Source organism: Tupaia chinensis, unplaced genomic scaffold (assembly GCF_000334495.1).
Source record: "Tupaia chinensis unplaced genomic scaffold, TupChi_1.0 Scaffold142134_1, whole genome shotgun sequence".
NCBI classification, from domain to species: Eukaryota; Metazoa; Chordata; class Mammalia; order Scandentia; family Tupaiidae; genus Tupaia; species Tupaia belangeri.
Genome location: NW_006201985.1, coordinates 782,944 through 803,226, shown reverse-complemented (window position 1 = coordinate 803,226; position 20,283 = coordinate 782,944). Strand labels below are relative to the sequence as shown.

The 20,283-nt window shown below is 44.2% G+C and overlaps 1 protein-coding gene across 4 annotated transcripts in view; it reads right to left on the bottom strand.

Moving 5' to 3' along the window:
- The window catches only part of PPFIBP2 (PPFIB scaffold protein 2), a 159,065-nt gene that overhangs the window by 98,839 nt on the left and 39,943 nt on the right, over positions 1-20,283 (bottom strand). For all 4 annotated transcript variants that reach the window (XM_027766291.1, XM_027766290.1, XM_027766292.1 and 1 more), the window contains one exon: positions 12,769-12,983. In XM_027766291.1, coding sequence (XP_027622092.1) covers positions 12,769-12,983 — 215 coding nt within the window. The remainder of the gene's footprint in view (positions 1-12,768; positions 12,984-20,283) is intronic.

The following is a 20,283-nucleotide window of genomic DNA, read 5'->3' as shown; positions in this document are numbered from 1 at the left end:
GCTATCCTGTCACCTGTATTCTAGGCTCTGCTCAGCACTAAGCCCTGCCCTCTGGCCATGGGTGACGGCTGCTAGGATACCCCCTTGTAAATGAAATTCAGGCTTCTGTCCTACAGATGCATTTCTTGGAGGGCCCACTGCTGGAGAGATGGGAGGGGGTTGGGGGGAAGGGAGGGCAAGGGGGGAGGGATTTTTAGGAAGCCTGATTATAAAGGCACAGCTCCAGACCCGAAGTGCGTAAGTGTGGAGAGTCCACCCCCAAAACAGGTTAGTGGGGTGGACTAAGTGCCAGCAGGCTTTTCCTGCAGAGGGCCCGATGGTGAGTACTTCAGGTCTGGTGGTCATATTCAACCCTGCTATGTGTAGTGTGAAAGTGGCCACAACCAACACGTAGACCAAGGAGCGTGGCTGTGTTCCAGGAAAACCTTACTGAGAGGCACTGAGAGTTGAATTTTGTATCATTTTCACATCAACAATATTCTTGCAATTTTTCTTCCAGGTAAAAACCTTCTTAGCTGATGGGACACAAGAGGGGCAGTGGGCCAGATGCAGGCCATCGCTTGCAAAACACCAGCTTAGGCGATGCTTTGCTACCTATGACAAATCACCTGGGCTGGAGGGTGTTCTGGTAAACATGGGGATTCAGATGCAGTAGGTTTGGGCTGGGGCCTGGAACAAAACTGTGCACAGCTATCAAGCCCCCAGGCGATGCTCAACCGGTGCTCCCAGAACCACATTCCAATAGTAAAAGGTGAGGACACCACTCTCAGCAGTTCCTGGAAGCAAAGGACTGAGCAAGTTTGTCTAGAAGCATGGCTTCCCTGGAGCTTGCCCACCTACTAGGGGGGTCTGAGAACAGAAGCTCTCAGAGGTGTGGCTCTGGAAGGCCTTCTCAGCGGTGGAGGTGGAGGGAGGGTGGGTGTCTACATGCTCAGACCTCAAATTACGCTAACCTGGCAACATCGCCCACTGTGTCCCCTGGGCTTGAAGCAGGAAATGTAGCGGGGAAGGATTTATTTGCTCTTTCTCCAGTGTTTGCACATTCTTGGTCATTTATAAACACTGGTTCTTAGGGACTGAAATAGTCTCTTAGGTCAGGTCTAAAGGGACTCTGACTCCAGAGTTGAGTAGGGTACAATTTACTTTGAGGAGGGAGATCCAAATCCAAGAAAATTAAAACTGCTAAATTTGCAGTGACTGAAAATTCCCAGCCCGGGGTGCTGTGTCAGGAAAAAATGTATTCAATCCCCTGAGGCACGGGAAGCTTCTTGCAAGCAAAGCCTGGCAGATCCTGGAAGCTGAAATGCCTCCTGGAATGGACAGCCATCCTCCTAGCTCCAGGTGAAAAGCACTCAAGTCAGCGGCACTAGAGTCTGGAGTTTACAAGGTTTCCTCACCATCGACAATGAAGGTCAGGTCCATGTTCCAAGATTAGCCCTCAGCCCTCCCGGTCTTCACTCCCCAACCCCAAACAGTGGAGGATTCCTCTGCCTTCCCTTTGCCCACTGGTTTTAAAAAAAACAAAAACAAAAACAAAAACAAACAAAAAAAACCACAAAAAACAAAAAACAAAAAAACGAGAGGGCCAGCCAATGGCGTGGTGGTTAAGGTGGCTGGATCCCACATGGCTGACTGCCTGGTTCGAGTCCTGGACCCTGCGTGTTTTTTGCATGTGTGTACATGCCCAAAATCCCAAGAGAAGAATGGAGAAGAGATTGCAGAGTGGCTATCCCTCCCTCTTCCCAAAGGTGCTGTCTCTGGTAAGGACTCACACCCTATAGCAAACTAAAGGAACGAAAAAAGGCAACATTATCTTTGCCAGCTGACCGAAGTACAATGGGTACCTTTACTAACAAGGGGTATTTTTGTTATCTTTCTCATCTAAAAAAGAAAGAAAGAAAAACTTTCTCATGTAAAGCCCATACCTTAGGGCTTGAGATTCAGACTTCACAGCATTTATCCCTGACTCCCACCTAGTGGCTACTCCCAGAACTGCACAGAGACAAAGTACCTCCCAACCCAGACAGGAGCCCCTAAGGGAGCTAAGCACAGGAAAGCACCAGCCCCTCCTCTTTCCTCAGCTCTCACGTTCACACCTATCCTACAGGGAGGTAAGAAACAACTCACTCTCACAGGCTCTACTTTCTTCCTTGAAAAACAAGCACTGCAGGCTAGCTGTGGTAGGCTATGTGCTGAGACCAGTGCTGAGACCATGCGAGAAGCCCAGGTTGAAGGGAGCAGTCCGGGAAGGACAGCCACACCAACAGCCCCAGCTGGGAGGCGCTGGCAGGAAGATCACAACAATGATACTGAAATAAGTAGGGCCAGCTGATGGCATGGTGCTAGGGACAGCTAGATCCTACATGGCCAACTGTGAGTTTCACCTCCCAGACCAGTGACCTGAAATACGTGCCAGGAGGGTGTGTGTGAATGCCCAAAACTCTGGAAGGAGGAAAATAATAAGAAGAAGAAATTGTGGCACAGCCATCCACTGCTACCAGGGTGCTTTCTTACTTTCTCTGTGTGTCTCTCTTTCTCCAACAAGCACATGTGCCCTCTGGCAAAAGTAAAATTAATAAAGAAATAGCTAACTAGCTAGCACCAAATTTTCTATCCTCTTATTTAAGATCCAGAGGAAAAATTTTCTTAAAAAATAACTCCTGTGTGTAACCTTTCAAAAGAAGGATGTCCAACTTGCATATAACCAGACCTGTCTTTAGTTCCACATCCTGCTTGGAGAATGGAGAAAGAAAGATGAGTCACGTGACAAGAGAAACTCAAGCTCACACTTTAAAATTCATAAAACAGCTTTTGCTCCCCTCCTTTTTTGCAACTCCTCTGACTTTTCAACACGGTAAACAGATTGGCCTCTTTGGCCAGACTGGAAGATCACAAGCTGATTCTGGCAGGAACACGTGGGCTTTGTTGGAGCAAGGAGCTGAAGAAGCCACCCATCTGTGACAAAGTGGTTTAAAGATGGCAAGGGCGTGTCTGTGCTTCTCCTCAGCCTAGGTCTCCTCTGTTCCTTGAGAGAATAGTCAGGTAACTGAGGGTGCCTGAACTGACTGGTGGGATGTCAGAGGTGAACACGTACCCTCGACGGGGTCCCCCTCCACAGCCCAGCTATGCTCTGCGGAGACTGGCCCACTTCCCTGCTCTTGTGATGTGGGTCTAGCCAATCCCTGACATGGGGGCAGCCACACCTAGGGGGCAGCCCCCTAGCCTGTCTGCACTCTACAAACCAAGGGGTCTGGATCGAAAGAAGCAAAGGCTAGTGCTTACAGAGATGCCACGCAATGTAGCCCTTAGAACTGCCAGATCTGGTAGACACTGTCAAATTCAACTATTTCTTGGAGGGAAATTAAGTCCCAAAGGAAAGAAGAGATTTGCCAAAAGCCACATATAAGCACACAGAAGAACCCAAGCAAACTGGCCGGTTAACTCCTCCCTGCCTCTTCCCTGCCTCCTCCCTGCCTACCCTGGCTCAGTTTGCTTCTGCCTGCCCAGGCACACTGGCCAGGACACCTACCACTCTGTAAAGGACAGCCTGGGTTCCTGCTGTCCTGGGCTCCTCGGACCTGAGTTCCAAAGAAAGGCCCAGAGTACAGTTCCTCTATAAGTTCTCTGCTGTCTGCTGTCCAGCATACTGGTACCTGAGCTCTGCCCTGCTCTGCCCTCTCTCTGGCTTCACCTTGAACCTCACCAAGGATTCTCTTGGTCCACATCTAGTATACTGAACAGCAAGACAGACCGGCTGCCTGGAAGAGGAGGAGACTATGAGAGGAGCACCAACAGCCATCCCATCTGGAGGTTCTACTGGCTCTGGTATCTTTGGGGCAGCACAAAAAGGCCTAAGACACTAATCAACACTGCACCAGGTTGGGTCTACTCCCTCCAGTGGGTTGGCTGTCATCAGTCCTATCACGCCCACTTGAATCTGACTGGCTAACTTCTCTATGGGCCCTACCACCCAGTCCAGCCCTGGATCTACCCAACCAACCACCACCCCATAAAGTCAAGGTAGTATGAAGAGGTAAAGGTCTATCTCAGGGCCATAGGAAAGCCCTACTCAAGGTACAGCAAGAATGCTGTGGGTGGTCATAGTGGCACAAGCTATACCCTCATGATGGGACCATCTTGCCCTTTGACACGGTAAACAGAGGAGGAAGAGGGGGAGACAGCTGCCCCATTCTGGAACTCAGCTCCATTCCCATCACGTGAGAGATGCCTCCAGCCAGGGCCTCAGCTCACCCTCTGTGAGCACTGAGCCTGAGTTTGGCCCTGTCTGCAAACATGGAAGACCACCCTCCCATCTTCTGAGGTGGTGCTGTTCTGCTGCACCACAGGGCAGGTTCCTAACCCATGCTTCTCTGCAGGTCAGGCTCCGGCTCGTCTTAAAATACAGGAAAGTCCCTCTATAAGAGACTCATCCACCAACTTTCCAAGGATGGGACAAGAGTTCAAACACAGATACTGCTCCTAGACCAAGGGAATCCAGGCCCTTTCCAGCCTCCCTTGTCTCAAGGAGCCCCTGCTGTGGTGTAAATGTCCCCTCCAAATCCATATGGTGGGACTCAGTTGAACTGTAAAGTTGTTACGTGAAAACTTGATTCAATTATGGTGTCAAAGGTGGAACTTTGGGGAGGCAATTAGTGACTGGCTGGTTTAGGCAGGTCTCCATAATTAAGTCCCGGAAGGTTTATAAGGAAAGGAAATGAAGCAGGCAGAGGCCACTTGGATAAAAACCATGCTCTGCCTTGCTCAGAGCTCTGTGGTTAAGGGAGTTGGATCCCCTATGGCTAACTGCAGGACTGAGGCATGAACATGACCCATAGGAGGGTACTTTCTCCTTTTCTCTCTCTCTCTCTCTCTCTGGAAAGTGCAAATGCCTTCTGGGAATTAAAAACAAACAAACAAACAAACAACAACAACAAAAGAAAACTCTGCTTTGTGACACTTTGTGATAGCTTCTTTGGACTTTTCAGCCACCAGAACTGGGCTGTTCTCTACTGAACCTCTATGTCTTTCAAAATCTCCAGTCTCAAGTGTTCCTGCTAGCAATGCAGTAACAGACTAAGGCAGCCTTGGAGGGTTCTCAGCTTGGAGAGCCTCTTCGAGGCCAGGAGCCCACTTTTTGTTGCACTTACTGCCATGGAGCCAGACACAGCATAGGTCCAGAGCCCTGGAAACTCACAGCCTGGTGCTGCTGAATCCTGGGCAGGGCTGCTCTCACGTTCAGAACAAGTCTGGCCTATTCATATTCACCTCCAGGCAGACCCTGGCCACAGCGCTCCTGCTGCTCTGACCAAGTTGGTCCAGCTGCATCTCACCCCCTTGGACCCAGCAGAGGATCTTGCCCCACCCCAAAGAAACATGGCTGCCCACTCTAACACACCAGGCCCAGGAGCTCCCTCGCCATCTCAGAGACAAAGGGAGGGTCCCAAACTAGCCTGCTATTTGTCTAACCACTAACTATTCCTGCCATGCCCCTACTGCTTCCCCTGCAGCCTGGTTTTCTTGTGGACCACAGAGGGCAGATCCAGAGTCCCTGAGAAACAGCACTGGCCAGACACCACACTCCTGTCCCATGACCCTTCCCTCTGGCCTCAGCTGTTTGGCTCTTGGTTGGATGCCTGGTCCAAGGGTAGCTACTCCATAGCCTGGCTGAAATTATAGTAAACGTCTTTCATTCCTGTTTCTTTTGCACTTAGAATTTCTTTACAGGCCTAGAGGATCTAGCTCAAAAGTTACAAGCACAGTCAGGTTCTTTCCTTTCGGAATCTGAGTTCACACACACAGAGAGAGAGAGAGAGAGAGAACATCTTTTTAAGGTATTTTTCACACCATACCCCCCCAACTTGGTCGTCCCTCTTCTCTGACACAAGTGACCTCCCATGATGGCTAATGGAAGCTCAACTCTCCCTTTCCAGACTCTCTTGCCCTGGTGTAAGCACGTGAGACACATCTTAGCCAGATAGGCTGAATGAGAAGTCTGCTAGGATTTCAGAGAAAGATTTTCCCTCCTGATTAAAAAGAGGGAGGGGGCATATTGAAGAAACCTCTGGGCATACTTGCACAGCTGTGGCTGTGAACGGACTTCCTGGAGCTCCAGTAGCCATCTAGCAACATTTAGGAAATATGCCTGGGAGGAACGCTATCACTGAAGATGGTGAGGCAGGAAGGTGGGAGGAGTTGGAGCCCTGGACGTCCACCAGAACCACTGATGAAACCCTGAGGCTTGCCACCCTCTCGATGTCTAGTTTACCACTTTACTGGAGAAAGTACCCCAACTGACAGTCGTGAGACAGCGTTAGACCACGGGGCCAAGGTCATGAGCAAGCAGTAACTGAGGTATATGACAAAGCCAATGTGTCTGCGGAGTAGTGAACACACAATGGATGCACAGACATCTCAGAGAAGGCACTGGGAGATCCTGCCTAATCCCTCAAACTGCCGTAACTCATTCCAATTCCAATCCTGATCCCTAGGTGATTTCTTAAAAAATACTGGGTGGTCAGAAAAATCATAACATCTCTTTTTCTTTTTCTATGCAAAAATGCATTATGACTTTTCTGACAATCCAATAATTCAAGTGAGTCTGATTTAATGCAGTGCTGTTTAAACCTCAATGTGTACACAAGTCACCGGACAAGTTGGTTCGGTAGGTTCTAACTACTAACGGGTAGCTAGCCTGCTAGACCGGAGACCAAACTTTGAGCAGCAGGAGCTTCTAATTTAAAAAAAAAAAAATCTAAAAACCCAGTGAATTTGTTCCCGGCTCTGAATTCTATTTCCGTATAAAGAAGACCTAGCATACAATGTGTGTATACCCAGATCATGAAATGACTTGAGATCTGCAAGTCCTGAAACACAGACAGGCTATCTCTGTCCAGAATCAAAACCTTAACAGCAAGCCTTCATATCTTGAAATGTTTATTTGAACTTCTGACCCCCTAAAAGTACACCATTTGGCCACAATTATTCTAAAAGATTGATGAATGCAATTACTTTGAGAAAAACTTTCTCTCCACAGAAAAGCATTCCCTAACCCATTACAAATAACCCTAAAACAGGTCTGCTAATCTGCAAAAGCTGTTTCCTGCAATGCATCTTGCAAAAAATGACTCTGTCAATTGCCTTAGAGTCCAAAATACTTTTAATAAAGATTTTTTTAAAAAAATGAAAAGTTAGATCTATTTGTCATACTGCATGTTAAAAAAAATGGATGGTGAATTAGAATTAGCCATAAAATAAAAATCAAAATATATGCGCACACATGCACCACACCTCATGAAAGGAAAAAGAAAGAAAGGAAGAAAGGAAAAAAGGAAGAAGGAAAGAAGGCAAGAAGGAAGGAGGAAAGCAAAAGAAAGGAAGAAAGAAAGAAAGGAAGGAAGAAAAAAATAATTTTTTAAAAAACTGGGCCAGGGGCTAGCAGGTGGCATGGTAGTTAAGGCACTAGATTCCCATATGGCTGACTGTGGCTCGAACCCTGGACCTGGTGGCTTATTTTTCTCACTTTCTCTTTCTCTCATGGTGGTAAAATTTAAAAACAATAACAAATTAATCGTTCTTAAAAAAAAAAAAAAAAAAGACAAACTGGGCCAGTAGGCAGTATGGTGGTTAAGACACTAGATCCCGTGTGGTTGACTCAGGTTCAAGTCCCAGACTCAGAGGCTTGAACAACATGCTGGGTGCATGTGCATGTGTGCCCACAATCCCCAGAGAATGGAGGAGAAGGGATTGAAGCAGGCCATCCCCTTGGGGGTTGGGGGGATGATTTCACATTTTCCCCCTCTGTCTCTCTCTGAGCATATATACCGTATAGCAAAAATCTAAAAAAAAAAAAATTAAAATTAAATAAAAATGAATAAGCCTACTAGAGGAAGATATGGGTGAATATTTATCTGATCTGAAGTGAGAAAAGGCTTTCCTCAGGATAAAAAGAGAGATAACCAAAACAGAATAGACTGAGAGCTAACTGCAACCTTCTAAAATTCTGTTACCTCCAAAGGCACTGTAAACAGCATTAAAAGCAAAGTGGAGAAAACACACACCACAAATAAAGCGAGGGGCTAATAAAAAATTATTTAAATAGAAGGACTTTAAAGTTTGTGGGAAACTGGAATTAAAGTATGAGTTTATTTTGGTGCAAAAAAAATTTGAAATCCATGCATTTTTTTTTTTTTGGTGAGGTTTTTGCTTTGAGTGTGTGCGCTCGCCAGACAGACAGAGAGAGACCTCGCCAGACAGACAGAGAGAGACAGAGAGACAGAAAGCGAGAAATCATCCCCCAGGGGGAATGGCCACGCCACAATCCCTTCTCCTCCATTCTCCTCTCAGGATCTTGGGCACACATGCACACGCGCCCAGCGTGAGTTTTAAGCCACCAGGTCCGGGACGAGAACCGTGGTCAACTACATGGGAGTCCAGCGACATAGCCATTACGCTAACTGCTGGTCTCCATGGATTGTTTTTTCATTACATGTATTTTTCCTGAACTTTCTGAAGATGCCTTGTCCACAAAAAAAAGCACTAAAATGCTAATAGAAAAAGGAGCATTGAGAATGAATAGATTAGGCCCAGCTATGAGGTAAAAGGGCGCAGTGCAATGCTCTGCAATGCTGGAAGCCATATGGAAGAGGGGGTTTGGGTCCCGGGTTGACCTGTATGTGCCAGGTGTGCATGCCCAAGGTCCTGACTGGCTGAGGCTGGGGGGGTGGGGACACTGCCACATGAGACTGTAAGAATACTCATCTGTCTGTCTCTCTCTCCTGAAAAAACTCTACAAATAAGTAAATAAAAAAGAATATGAACAGACTAGAGTGGGATAAGAACACCTGAGGAGTTCAAAGACATCTCTGTGGTGTGTGGGAAGAAACTACTGTAACTATTTTTTTAAGTTATTTATTTAATTTTGTTTACTATTTTTTACATTTTCTACAGGGCACATGTACCCATCACGGAGAGAGAGAGAAAGAGAAAGAGAGAGTGAGAGGGACAGTGAGAAAGCAAGACTGTCAGATCCGTAATTTGAACTGTCATCGGCCAGGGGGGAGCCCAATGTGCCTCAACCACCATGCTACCTGCTGGCCCCCTAAAACTATTTTTTAAACTCACCCTTTTAAAATCTCAATTTTAATTACCTTTTGTAATTAAAATATATTAGTAAACAAATGCATATGTGAATATGTACATATGAGGAATGAATTTTTTTTAAGATAGGGTATGAGATCAAAAGTTTAGAATCCATACAGAAGAAAAATGCTAATAAACTAACCACTAGCTTATTGGGCCAGCCCTTAGCTAATTTTCTAAATGCTTAACCTTCCTACTAAATAAAGAAACATAAAAATGATAGTAAAACTTTTCCCCCATAAAATCAGTAAAGCTGGGGACCAGCAGTTGGCATAATGGCTACATCACTGGACTCCCATGTAGTCGACGACGATTCGAGTCCTGGACCCAGTGGCTTAAATTCATGCCATGCACATGTGAATGTGTGCCCAAGATCCGGAGAGGAGAATGGAAGAGCAGGGATTGCAGCATGGCTATCCCCCATGGGGGATGACTTCTCGCTTTCTGTCTCTCTTTCTCTGTCTTTCTGGTGAGTGCACGTGCCCTACAGCAAAAACCTCTGAAAAAAAAAATTACTAAAACTGTATTTTAACTCTTAGCTATTATTACTCATCAGGGTGCTATGTGACAGACTCACTCCCGATCTTGCTAGTGAAAATATAAAGGGATAATATCTTTCCGAAAAGTAGTTTTTTGGAAAAAGGTGTCAAAGGCTTAAAGATATGAATACCTTTGGATTACAGTTGCCAGATTTAGCAAACTGGGTAGACCGTACTTATTAAAAAGTATTTATTGCTTATCTAAAATCAAATTTAACTGGGCATCTTTCATTTTGCCTGGTAATCCTACTTGGACTCTAAGCATGTTGGGCTGTTGGAAAAGTCATGATGTATTTTTGTACAGAAAAACACGTCATGACTTTTCTGGTGACCCAATGCTAGTGGTAAGGACAAATATTTCCAGAGAAACATATTCACTGCAGAAATGTCATATATTAATAAAAGATTATAAATAATCTGTCAACATTCAATTATAAAAATTAGGGTATATTAATACAACATGACTACGAAATATCCAAAGTCCCTGTAAACTGTCCAGGGAGGAATAAAACCAGTTGTCTGTATAATGGGCAGACTGGGCTTTCGTTAGGGAAGACACTTGAGTGAATCTCCTGGTTGTGTGATGATAGCGTCCTGGGCAGAGCTGAGAGGGAGGAAATAAAACGAGCCTCATCAACCTAATTGAAGGGTTCAGGGAATAGTTGGGAAGACTCTTATAAGGGTCCTGGTGCTTACGCTGGACCAACGTGGATAATCTAAGCTACTCTATTTCTTTTTTCTTTTTTTTTTAATTGCCAGAGGGCATGTACGCTCACCACAGACAAGAAGAGAGGAAAGAGAGAAAGCATCCCCAGTGGAGTGTGGTCATGTCACAGTCACTTCTCCTCCATTTCTCCAACCTACTGGGATTTGGGGCATGCAAGCACAGGCACCTTACATGTTTCTCAGTCAACCGGCGGCTAGGATTCGACTGTAGTCGGCCATGTGAAACCTGGCTCCCTCAACCACTAGGCTATGGGACCAGCTCATATTTTTCAATTGTGAATCAGGTATGCAAGACTCTAGCTTTAAAAGGCTGCTTGTCTTCATCTGCCATCTCAGCTTAGGTGATCCTGGCTTCCTAGAGTCCTCCCTCAAGCCTCAAATGACTGCATTCCAGATCGTCTTGTTAATGGGCTATTCCCAAATATCACCAGTCCTAAAACTGGCTTGCTGAGGGGCTGGCAGGTGGCATGGTGGTTTAAGCACTGGACTCCCACATGGCCAACCACAGTTTAAGTCCTGGACCTGGCAGATTGCTTTCTTACTTTCCCTTTCTCTCTCTGGTCAAATTTAAATAGTGTCAAAGGCTTAAAGATATGAATACCTTTGGATTACAGTTGCCAGATTTAGCAAACTGGGTAGACCGTACTTATTAAAAAGTATTTATTGCTTATCTAAAATCAAATTTAACTGGGCATCTTTCATTTTGCCTGGTAATCCTACTTGGACTCTAAGCATGTTGGGCTGTTGGAAAAGTCATGATGTATTTTTGTACAGAAAAACACGTCATGACTTTTCTGGTGACCCAATGCTAGTGGTAAGGACAAATATTTCCAGAGAAACATATTCACTGCAGAAATGTCATATATTAATAAAAGATTATAAATAATCTGTCAACATTCAATTATAAAAATTAGGGTATATTAATACAACATGACTACGAAATATCCAAAGTCCCTGTAAACTGTCCAGGGAGGAATAAAACCAGTTGTCTGTATAATGGGCAGACTGGGCTTTCGTTAGGGAAGACACTTGAGTGAATCTCCTGGTTGTGTGATGATAGCGTCCTGGGCAGAGCTGAGAGGGAGGAAATAAAACGAGCCTCATCAACCTAATTGAAGGGTTCAGGGAATAGTTGGGAAGACTCTTATAAGGGTCCTGGTGCTTACGCTGGACCAACGTGGATAATCTAAGCTACTCTATTTCTTTTTTCTTTTTTTTTTAATTGCCAGAGGGCATGTACGCTCACCACAGACAAGAAGAGAGGAAAGAGAGAAAGCATCCCCAGTGGAGTGTGGTCATGTCACAGTCACTTCTCCTCCATTTCTCCAACCTACTGGGATTTGGGGCATGCAAGCACAGGCACCTTACATGTTTCTCAGTCAACCGGCGGCTAGGATTCGACTGTAGTCGGCCATGTGAAACCTGGCTCCCTCAACCACTAGGCTATGGGACCAGCTCATATTTTTCAATTGTGAATCAGGTATGCAAGACTCTAGCTTTAAAAGGCTGCTTGTCTTCATCTGCCATCTCAGCTTAGGTGATCCTGGCTTCCTAGAGTCCTCCCTCAAGCCTCAAATGACTGCATTCCAGATCGTCTTGTTAATGGGCTATTCCCAAATATCACCAGTCCTAAAACTGGCTTGCTGAGGGGCTGGCAGGTGGCATGGTGGTTTAAGCACTGGACTCCCACATGGCCAACCACAGTTTAAGTCCTGGACCTGGCAGATTGCTTTCTTACTTTCCCTTTCTCTCTCTGGTCAAATTTAAATAATAATAATAATAATAACAACAAATAAAATTACACAAATAAATCCTTTTTTAAAAAATTGATCTGCTGGTTTCCAGAGTTACATTATGGTTTTGTTTATCCATCTGCTTCCCTAGAGACTAGTGGGTCTGTGGGCCTATTCTGGAGAAAGCAGAACAGTTAGCAAAGGTGCATCCCACACCAAGAACACGAGGTAGCTCTTGAGCAAGGAATAGGAGCAAAGGTAAAAAATTAATGCAGGCTTTAGTTTGTGGTAAGAAACAAGAGGTAATGGAATTCAGCCAAGGTTAAAGACCCAAACCAGGCATTATGGAGTTCTTGATGGTGGGGGAGTGGCCCTTCTCTGGCCCTAGATTTCCTCTTAAGAGACAGTGGCTCTAGCCCACAAGAAGGCAGGGTACACAGCTTAAGTTGCGTGACTGGGCCCTACACTCTGGCTGGGAAGGACCGCCCAGCAGGGCTTGGCCAAAGCTGGATGAGAAGTGAGAAACGTTGAAAGGTATACAGACCATCCACAGCCACAGTCAGTGATGGCATTGCTCAGGCTGCAGGATGATGTTCCTCAGGGCTTCCCCAACCAGCCATGGATCTACTCACCAAGCTCTCCTCAAACCACTCCTTTATGTAGGCAGCTGTGGGGCCTGGGATCTGGCTCAGGAGGGCTGCTTTCTCCCGAGGAAGCTCCAGCATCTCCAGGGCCAGCCTCAAGTCCTCGATGAGATGGAGCACTGGAAATGGGTTCATGTAGGAGGCTGGGGAAGACAGTCCAGTTTCACAGACACCATCACTAATATCTGCACCGGTTTTAGTGCCTGGAACAAGAGACAAGAGCAGGAACCTCAGTAAGAAAGGTGAACACATGAGCAATGCCCTGGAAAAGAGGAAGTAGTGAAAGGGGAAGAGAAAGGGATGAGTAAGAAGCCAGGAAGGCCACTTCTACCTCGGCAGATTTATTCATAATGCAAACTCTGCAGGAATCACCTTAATATAATCCTGGGCTGAGTGAGGTAGGAAGAGGTGTGTCAGAGTGACCATGGCTACTAAGACTGACACATGCAGCTCACACGCTTGGACTGGGAAAACACAGCCAGCCCTCACCAGTGATGAAAAACACACTGGACAAGACAATGAGATCCCTTCTTCGGCTTTTAAATTGGTAAGTGTGTTTTCTTTGAGATGAGCTTCTTTGAGGTTCCTGTGGTAGGCTGCACAGATGGTCATCAAATATCCCTCCTGTGCCTATGTGTATATTCTGCTCCTCTCATCAAGAGGCAGATCCTACTCTGGGCCAGACCAGGGACAGCTCTGGTCAAGAGGCTGCAGTGGAAGAGACATGGTACCCATCCTGGGCCTGGGCCGTTGGGCCTGACAACTTCAACTCTTCTGCTCTTTGGCCTTAAATCTTTATGTAACAAAGTTCAGTTACCTACTAAGAAGACAGCCCCACTGTCTCAGCCATGCCAGATGCAATGACTTGTGAATGAACCATCTTAGGTCCTCCAGCCCAGGTAAACTGACACCAGGTAGAACAGGGAGAAGCTATCGCTGCAGAGCAGTATTCACATTGTGGAATATTTAAGTGATGGCAGTTTTTCAAAGCCACTGTGTTTGGGTTAATGCATCACATAGCAATAAACAACAATTACTATACTCATTTTGGCAAGGATGGAGTGAACTGGAATCTTTTTGGATCTACCCAGTTGGGAGAGCTCTATATCCCTGACATACCCGTGCTTTTAAGCATGTGCTAGGTGCAGTTGCATTGCTGCAGGTGTGAGTGCACCACTGCCTGAGAACAGAGTCACATGGGAGGCCCAGGTCAACCATGGGTCAACCTGAACATGCTGGTGTGCTCATGCATGCTTGTAATCCTGGCTGGCTGGAAGGCTAGGGGAAGATTATGGTGTGGGAGGGAACCTGACTGTGTGTCTGTCTCTCTCTGTCATCTCTGTCTCTCTCCTGAAAGAATTAAAGTGAACTCTAAAAAAAAGTTTAAAAACTTGTATTAATTGAGACCAGCAGTTGGCATAATGGCTATGTTGCTGGACTCCCATGTAGTCGACCACGGTTTGAGTCCTGGACCTGGTGGCTTAAACTCACACCAGGCGTGTGTGTGTGTGTGCATGCCCAAGATCCCGAGAGGAGAAGAGATTGCGGTGTGGCCATCCCCCCTTGGGGGGTGTGTGATTTCTCTCTCTTTCTCTCTCTCTCTCTTTCTCTTTCTGGTGAGTGCATACACCCTATAGCAAAAACCCCTCAAAAAAAAAAAAACTTGTATTAATTACTTTATACATATTGTGTGTGTGTGTGTGTGTGTATCTATCTATCTATCTATATAGATACACATACCTCATATATTCCTGTTAAGGACTGTGTAACCTCTGAGAGCATAGTCCATGTTATTTATCACTGAGTTTCTAGCATCTACCCAGTAGATGGTGAGGAGAAACCTGACCAAATGCCTGTACACACACTTCAATGCAGAGAGCCCAAGAGAAAGAGTCCTTAGATGCCTAAAGAGATCTGGAATACTGGGTCAGCACTTTCTAATTTGATACACCCCAAATAGGACTCTTTTTACTTTTCTAAACCAACAATAAAAACGTCTTCTTTCCATAAAAACAGTGATACATTTTCAAACCCAAGCCGAGACGATGTAGCCTAACAAAGGATTTCTGTGTTTCTTCCAGTAGCACGCAGCACTTCAAAAAATACAGCTTCGATGGGATCTCTAGGGCTCCTGAGTTGTTTATAAGACTAACAGAGTAAAATATGTGAAATCAGGATTCTACTGGAAAATGTGAGCTCTAGGCCACCACAACCCTGGGCACACTGCAGGCTGATGTCTAATTCCAAGTCACTTTACTCTTCCTACTTGGCAGGCAGTCTTGGCAATGAGAAATCCACACAGAAGGAAGCAATTACTGTTTGATTGCCAGTCTGCCTTCTGAAAATGCACCACAGAGGGAATTGGGGATCGTAACCCATAAACAGATCAGTGACTCTGGGGAGCTAAGAAACTGCCCAATTACTCACATTCTGCTGTGTGCTCCTGCTTTCTACCTCCCACAAACCCAACTGAGAGCTGACCTGGAAGCGCCACCACATACCCCATCTCCCAGCTCCAAGCGGTTGCTGGGTAATCCCTCTCCATGCTAGACAGACTTGAATTCCAAACACACCTCCACCCAATTTTCTTTGATTTTATTTACGCTACCCACGCATATATACACCCTTGAGGTTGTCAGAAAAGTTATGGAAAATACATATAAAAAAAAGACCTTATGGATCAGTAACAAAAATGTTCCAATCCACTTTTTACACAGAAAATAAATGTAAGGTTTTAGAACCAGCAGTTAGCATAATGGCTATGTTGCTGGATTTCCATGTAGTCGACCACGGTTCGAGCCTTGGACCCGGTGGCTTAAATTCACGCCGGGCGCATGTGCATGCGTGCCCAAGATCCTGAGAGAGGAATGGAGGAGAAGGGATTGCGGTGTGGCCATCCCCCCTGGGGAGTGATTTCTCACTTTCTGTTTCTCTGTCTCTCTCTGTCTTTCTGGTGAGCGCACACACCCTATAGCTAAAACCTCTCAAAAAAAAAAAAAAAAGAGAGAGAGAGAGAGAGAGAAAGGAAAAGAAAAGAAACATAAGGTTTTTAGGTAAGGAGACTTCAAAAAGTGTGAAATTAGAATTGAAGTATAAGCTCCGGGCCAGCAGATGGGATCGTGGTTAAGGTGCTGGATTCCCACATGTCTAGCTTAGGCTCGAGGCTCAAGCCCTGGATCTGGTGCCTTGACAGTCACACCAGTACATGTGTGTGCATGCCCAAAATCCTGAGAGGAGAACGAAGGAGAAAAGGCTGCTACATGGCCAACTCCTCCAGGAGATTATTTCTCACTTTCTTTCTGTGTCTCTCTCTGTCTCTGGTGAGTGCACAGGCCCTACGGCAAAAATTTAAAAAAAAAAAAAAAGTACAAGTTTATTCTGATGCAAAAAAATTATTTGTTTTTCTCATACTATGCATTTTCCATGAACATTTATGTCATCTGCTGGTCTCTCCATGAAGTTTTTGAAGATCCTTCATACAGGTCATTTTGAAGCAAAAGAAAAAAAAAAGAACACAAGTAAAAAATAAAAAATTTGAGGAGAAAATGCTTTCTTATTAGTAATTGGAACATTTAAAAATGATATTCAGTTTTGGGACCAGAAGTTGGCATAATGGCTATGTCACTGGACTCTCATGTAGTTGACCATGATTCGAGTCCCGGACCTGGTGGCTTCAACTCACGCTGGGTACATCTGCGTGCATGCCCAAGACCCCAAGAGGAGAATGGAGGAGAAGGGATTGCGGCGTGGCCATCCCCCCTGGGGGGTGATTTCTTGCTTTCTGTCTCTCTGTCTCTCTCTGTCTTTCTGGTGAGTGTACATGCCCTATGGCAAAATCCTCTCCAAAAAAAAAAATGATATTTGGTTTCACACCTATGACATTGTTGAAGTTGAAAAAACAACAATATCAATGTAGGCAAGCACATATTGGGACACCAGAAAAGTCATGATGTATTTTTCTATGCATCTGTCATTACTTTTCTGATGACCCAATAGTAATAAGGGCACCTTCAGATGTTGGTAATAAACACAAACATTAGTTTAATCTTTCTGAAAGGAATTTGGCAAGCTACAGTAAAAATATTTATACCCTAGGGCCAGCAGGTGGCATGGTGGTTAAGGCACTGGATTTCCATATGGCTGACTCCAGTTTGAGACCTAGACCCAGCAGCTTAAAAATCACACTGGGCGTGTGTGTATGTGTGTGTGTGTCCAAAATCCTGAGAGAAGGGACTGCAGTGTGGTCATCCCCCATGGGGAGTGGTCTCTCAATTTTTCACTCTCTATGTTTCTCTCTGTCTCTCTCCAACAAGAACACATGTCCGACAGCAAAAATTTTAAAATAATAATATAATAAAATAAATAAGAAATGCTTAAATTAAAACAGCTAACGAGTGCAGATGGTATGTTCTAAAACCTTGTCACTTAAAAGTGGGATCCACATGAGTGGGCTTAACAAACCTGAGAGCTTGTTAGAAAAATAGAATCTTGGGCTCCATCTCAGACCTACAAACATGAATCCACATTTACTGACATCTCCAAATGTTCTGTGATTACTCTAGAATGCTATGATTATTTTTTTTCAGAGACATTTTTGCTATAGGGCATGTGCGCTCGCCAGAGAGACAGACAGAAAGTGAGGAATCACCCCCCTCAGGGGGATGGCCATGCTGCAATCCCTTCTCCATTCTTCTCTCAGGATTTTGGGCACGCACACATATGCACCCAGCATAAGTTTCAAGCCTCTAGGTCTGAGGCTCGAACTATGGTCAGCCATGTGAGAGTCCAGCGACATAACCATTATGCCATCTTCTGGTCCCTTGAGTGCTCTGATCACTTAAAAAACAGCTACTGTAATGCTATAAACAGTTTGCTAAAGTTAAATGTAAAAGGCTATAATAAAATTATTTTGTAAAATGTGCCAATGAGACAAGAAATTCATATTAATATATTATTTTACAGATGTGTTTACACAGACACATGAAACTAAATCAATACATTCATATTATGAGTATGTATTTATCTATTTGGAAATATATTTGGGCATACATGGTACACTTCATACAAAAGGAAAAAAGGAAGGAATGGAAACCTCAATGAAGGAAAGGAAAAGAAGAAATAATGAGAAATTTGGAAAAGAACAAATACAAGCCAAAATAAAGAATGCGGTAATCATATTAAAAATGAAGTGGACAGGTTAAATAGCAGACAAGAGGATTACTGGAGGGAATGCATCCAGAATTCTACACTGAGAGATACAAAATGGAAAACATGAAAAAGGAGGTCAGAGACGATTCTTCAGGAATTCCAGAAGAAAAAGAGCAAGGACGAGAAAAATGGCTATGGATTTTTCGAAATGGAAAACTTGAGCCCTCTCAGTTTAAAGACACACACTGAGTTCCAAGAATGATACATTAAAATGAATTTGTCAAGAAACAATACAATAAAACTAAAGAACACTGAAGATAAAAACGTTTAATCAAACAGAGATACAAAACAGATACAGTTAGATTCTCAAACTTTCCATCAGTTATGAATCCCCAATGAATACAAAACAATAGCTGAAAATAGCTACCAGTTCTAAGCCTATATAAGACAAGCTATCACTCAAGATTAAGAGTATTTAAGAGTTGGGGAGGACAGGTGGTGTGGTGGTTACAGGTGCTGGACTCCCCCATGGCCAATAGTGGTTCGAGTCCTGGACCTGGAAGCTTGCTTTCTCACTTCTCTCCATACCCCACCCCTCCCAAGAGGAGAAGGGATTGTGGCGTGGCCATCCCCTCTGGGGGGTGATTTCTCACTTTCTGTCTCTCTGTCTCTCTTTGTCTTTCCAGCTAGCGCATGCACCCTATAGCAAAAACCTCTCAAAAATAAATAAATAAATAAATAAATAAGAAGGTAGAGGAGAAAATGATGAACAGATATCAAAGGAATTAAATATAAATACATATAAAGTATGGACACATGACTATATTTATAAAATATTTACAAAATAAATAATACACAAACACACACAATGGAGACTGATCAAAAAACAGAGAAGACACAAAAAAACTTTAAAATGCCAAATTTTTCCTTCGTACAAAGTAACTATGAAAAGGTCATTTCCAGCAAGACTGATCAAAAACTAAGGGAAGAGACAATTAAACAATATTAAGAATAAAAAAGAAACACAGTAACTACACCAAAAATAATATCCAATGGTATGCTAACAAAATTGAACACCTTAGCAAAAGACAAATTTCTAGAAAAACATAACTTGCCAAGTCTTAACTGAAAATGAATTAAAACCCGACTGTCCATAACCATGTCTCTAAAAATGTACCATTAACCCCCCCCCAAAAAAAAAACCACTGGGTACATACAGTTTTGCAAGTCATTTCCTATACCTAGAGTCATGAGTATTTAAGGGACAAACGATCCTAGTATCTTTCATGGAAAAGAAAATGAAGCTACAGGCCCATAAAAGAATGATGCTGTTGAACTCTATAGGGAAGATGTACATTTTCTCCTTTCCTCTTAAGATTTAACAATCTTTAGTCTAAGAATTAAAATGACAACCGATTTAACAGGAAAAAACATACAATAATTTATTATTTGCAATTATGCACAGATGCCATACAAAGTATGAACTCAGAGGAGAGCCAGTTACCTGAAGGTTTCATATCCTACAGAATTGAGTAGAAGGTAAGCTTACCTTGAGAGGTAAGCTCTGAAGGAATGAAGGGAGAGATGCCAAGATGACCCTGTTTTCCAGGGCCAGATGCCAGATGTCTAGTCCCCTTTTTCCTGTACCTAGGTAGGTAAGCAGTAGCCTCAGGGGTATCCTTCCCTTACTTACATGATGTAGATTTCTTTTACAAAAGGTTGGCACTTTTTAAAAAGTTCATTCTCTACCTGTGGTCTTGCTGAATAGTCATCTCAAAATATGCCAAGGAAATGTATTTTGGGTTGGCATACTTTGGTTCTCCATAACACCATAACATAAAGAGCAGTCTTTTTAAATTTTTTTTTAATTTTTTTTAAGGTTTTAGCCATAGGGTATGTGCACTTGCAGGGGAGAGACAGAGAGAGACAGTTGAGAGATAAAGTGAGAAATCACTCCTTACAGAGGATAGCCACACTGCAATCCCTTCTCCATTCTCTCAGGATTTGGGGTACACATACACACAAACTCAGCATGATTTTTTTTAAAGAATTATTTTATTTTATTCATTATTGTTACTTCATAATTTGGCCAGAGAGAGACAGAGAAAGGGAAGGTGAGAAAGCAAGCCACAGGTCCAGGACTTGAACCATGCTTAGCCATTTGGGAGTCCAGCACCTTAACCATTATGCTACCTATCAGTCACTCCTCCCCAACCCTGGCATGATTTTTAAGCTGCTAGGTCTGGGACTTGAACCATGGTCAACTATGTGGGAATCCAGCACCTTTGCCACCATGCCACCTGCTGGTCCCCAAAGGGCAGTCTTTGACATATCAGCCCCCTAGATATCTAAACC